Here is a 3,472-nt window from a genome sequence, read left to right as displayed (position 1 = left end):
AGATCTAATATCACCAAGTGTGCCAGAGAACAATCATAAAGAGGCAAGCTAGTGTAATATGAAATCGAGTGTTTGACTATTTCTTGCAAACAAAGATTGGGATTCACATTTCCTATTGAAAAGTTAATATAACTTGGATATTTTATACTAATTATTGCATTTTGGTTGTCCTAATAATGCATTTTTAGGTGTCACAACATTATAGCATGAGGAAGTTTGAGATGAGTCATCAAGAAGATTGATCACTAAATTGACAACACTTGATCAAGTATGTAATAGCAGTGTTTCTTGTGGAGCATTGAGTAGCATTGTTGTCCTCATGAGTAATAGGTTTATGAGCATGAGTTTTGTGGTCAACGGACAGACTTATATCTATAATTTATTTAGACTCGTCCAAGGAATATTGTTGACAACTATTATATATTCATCTTAACTCAAATTTGAGATACCTATATAGCGAATTGGCTATCCAGTACACCAGATGATCTGCACAGAGCCATGCACATTCGCTTTATTCACAATAGAGTCCATTTGAACTATTCTGTTTTGTACGAAAATGTGTGGCAAGACATCATCCCACATAGATGCATGAGTGTGAGACTGTAATGACTGCCCCTGCCAAACAAATGCCACATCAACAATCCCCGTAATATGTGGAAAAATCAACGAGAGTCAAAGTCTTTTGAATATTGACTAGTCAACATTAGTCGATTAACTATCATTAACTTTAAAAAAAATGATACACATACATATATGCTCAAATTTAAAAGGAATTGTAAATTCGTTACCAGATTACTAATACCAGATACTAGATACCAGGTGGTAAACCATGACAACCAAGTTGAAAAGAGCTCCAGAACCTGTCTAAGAACATAGGGTGAGAATATTGTAGGAGTGCTTTTCCACCCTACCACGAAGCTGTTAAGCTTCCCCAGAATCTTTCTTAAGATGAAAGATACCCAGCCCGACAACGAGATAGTCTAAACAAGTAAAACCTAGAAGAGTAATGGAAATGTGTAATAACAAATAGTCGTATCTTTATTAACCACATAATTAGGTCAGCTTCCATTTATCATAATTAAAAGAACTTATCCTTATTTCCAACTCACTTCATAATCATCATTTATGTATAAAGATACATGAAGAATAAGAATCGTAAGCAAATCCATAATATGGCATCCTTAACAAGCCATGTAAAATCATCATAAAATTATTATATGTCTTTATCAGTCTATTATCATAAAAGCATGATTTTCTTTATATTAAATATATAAGAAAGATTTGAAATTTACACAACATAAAAATCATGTCAACACACTAGAGGCTGTCAACCCTAGCAGAAAAGTAAATGGCATACTAAATATCAAAAGGTAGGATTGAAATCATCATAAAATCTGTAATTGCTAAACAAAAATTCCTAACCTCACCATTTCATAAGGCCAAGTGACAGATGCAATTTTTATTTTACTTGAGAAATGTAACTATCTAAATTATAGAAAGACTGCAGGAGCCCTAAAAAAAAATACTTAAATGACAATATGCCTTGGTATCATGTTGTAAAATTAATTCTATCAGTAAGACTTCTGAATTAGACATTTTACTTGTTTGTCGCACAAGAACCAAGAAGCATTCTCGATACTTGGCCCTTGTGCCCATCAAGCTGGGTAACAACCCCGCAGCCCAAACTCCAAAATGTTAAACATCCTTCTAACTACTGCATAGTAGTAAGAGTGCTGCAGTTTGGTTGTAATCCTGGTTTCATGATACTTAAGAAAATGAAAACAACACTTAGTTGATATAATTCATTAATTACATAGGCTGACTATATAGACAAAATATGATGACACGCATGGGAGGCATTAATCCAACTTGGTACTTGTCTCATGCTTGTTTCAAACGTATAGGGTTTTGGTATGCTATCTTATTCTAGCATGTAAAGACCCACCAATTCTCTAAATCATAGTCAATCTCAGTTGCGTTTGCTGTAAACATTCAAACAAAATGCAAGGGTTTACCCTATTTACAACCAACAATATCAAGAGATACAAAGAAGAAATTTCCCAAATTGACCTCCACAGATTTACAATGACTTAAAGCAACAATTTACTCATTAACTTATGTAACGCTTAGAAAGAGAGAAAGAACCTGGAATGTGATGGCTAAGTTTCCTTTTCCTGTGTTGCCTCCTTGGATTTGTTCTTCCTCCACACCCTTAAATTCAAAACTTCCAAACTTAACTTCAATCTTTTCTTTTGAGTAATCTTGTCTTCAAAAAAAAAAGATCTCTATCGGAGCAGAGCTCCAGGAAGAGCCAAAGACACTCATCGTCCTCATGCACGTCACGGAGTTCAACAATTCCACGATGGCTAGACACGCATTTCAAAATGGTGATCTCATTGAGGAGGCACTCCTTGTTCAGAGAGTCTCTCAAATCGGCTTTTTCAATAATTTTGCATGCCAAAACTTCTCCATTCTGTGTATTTACACAGCGGTTAACGATGCCAAACCTGCCTCTGCCAATCTCTTCCATCAAAGGATAATCTTTGCGAAAATTGTTCATCGTACATGAAAACAAAGCTATATCCCATTTCAAGCATAGTTCTGAGGAAAACAATTCTTCTCCACATCATCTTCAAGTAATCATCAGTCATGAAAAGCTTCTCCCCTGAAAAATCAATACCTTCAGTCTTGAGGATGAAGTAGTGACAATGAATGGAAATGCATCGATTGTAAGCCTTTTGATCCAAAGCAACTATAACAAGATGATTCAAGAATCTGCTAGTTTCTTCCCCACTGCGAAAGCTCTCCAAGAAAAGATCTATCATGGACCCTGGTGTTGCCCAAGCTTGATTAAATGTAGTTATTATCACTGTCTTGTTACCCATGTCAGCCTTTTGCAAAATTGTCTCCAACTGTGGAAGCTCTGATATCAGGTTGATACTTTTGGCGAATGAATTTTTGATAGAAAAGCTTGTCTCGGGAAGCCATTTAATCAGCTGATTTGGCTTAGCCATGTAGGAAAGAATGACACAAATGAGAGATATTAATGCAACAAAGAGTAAGATAACCTCACTGCTCCTTGATCTCCACATATCAGACATTGCAGATATTTTCTTTTTCCTCGAAGTTTCTGGATCTTCCATCATAAATGGCTCAAAGAAAACATCCCGATCCTGACGTAGTCGGATGAAGGAAACGAACAAAATGAACACTCCTCCAATTGTGTAACGAGTTTAATGTGCAGAGAAGGCTAATTCAAAGAAAGAATGAATGCCCGCTGGTCTTTAGTTACAGGAATAAATTTAAATAGAAATGGAAGTGTCGAAAGCTGTTACGACACCCTAATTTTTTTTCGAAACGCCATGATTACAGGAGTGATGATAAGTTATGGTGCATAATAATAGGGTTTCCCAAAAGAAGACGTTTCTAAAACCGTCCCTTAACTGATAGTGGCAGGTAATAATTGAAACTA

At 35.7% G+C, this 3,472-nt stretch overlaps 1 protein-coding gene across 1 annotated transcript; it reads right to left on the bottom strand.

Annotated features, from left to right (window-relative positions):
- Positions 1-465: 465 nt before the first annotated feature.
- Positions 466-3,146, bottom strand: LOC149547768 (uncharacterized). The gene is made up of 2 exons (XM_089794184.1): positions 2,508-3,146; positions 466-615 (listed from the first exon to the last, which is right to left on the bottom strand). The coding sequence occupies exons 1-2, from the start codon at positions 3,144-3,146 to the stop codon at positions 466-468; spliced, it is 789 nt and encodes a 262-aa protein (XP_089650310.1).
- Positions 3,147-3,472: the final 326 nt, after the last annotated feature.

This window comes from Cupressus sempervirens, chromosome 7 (genome assembly GCF_028749045.1).
Source record: "Cupressus sempervirens isolate cs-2001-9-10 chromosome 7, ASM2874904v1, whole genome shotgun sequence".
Taxonomy (NCBI): Eukaryota; Viridiplantae; Streptophyta; class Pinopsida; order Cupressales; family Cupressaceae; genus Cupressus; species Cupressus sempervirens.
This window is presented reverse-complemented; position numbering and strand designations above follow the sequence as displayed.

Coding starts and splice junctions, on each gene's coding strand:
- LOC149547768 (XM_089794184.1), bottom strand. CDS start 3,146: ATGATGGAAGATCCAGAAACTTCGAGGAAAAAGAAAATATCTGCAATG. Junction 616..2,507: donor GAAGAGATTGGCAGAGGCAG/GTTTGGCATCGT, acceptor TTTGTTTGGCAG/GGGCAGTCATTACAGTCTCA.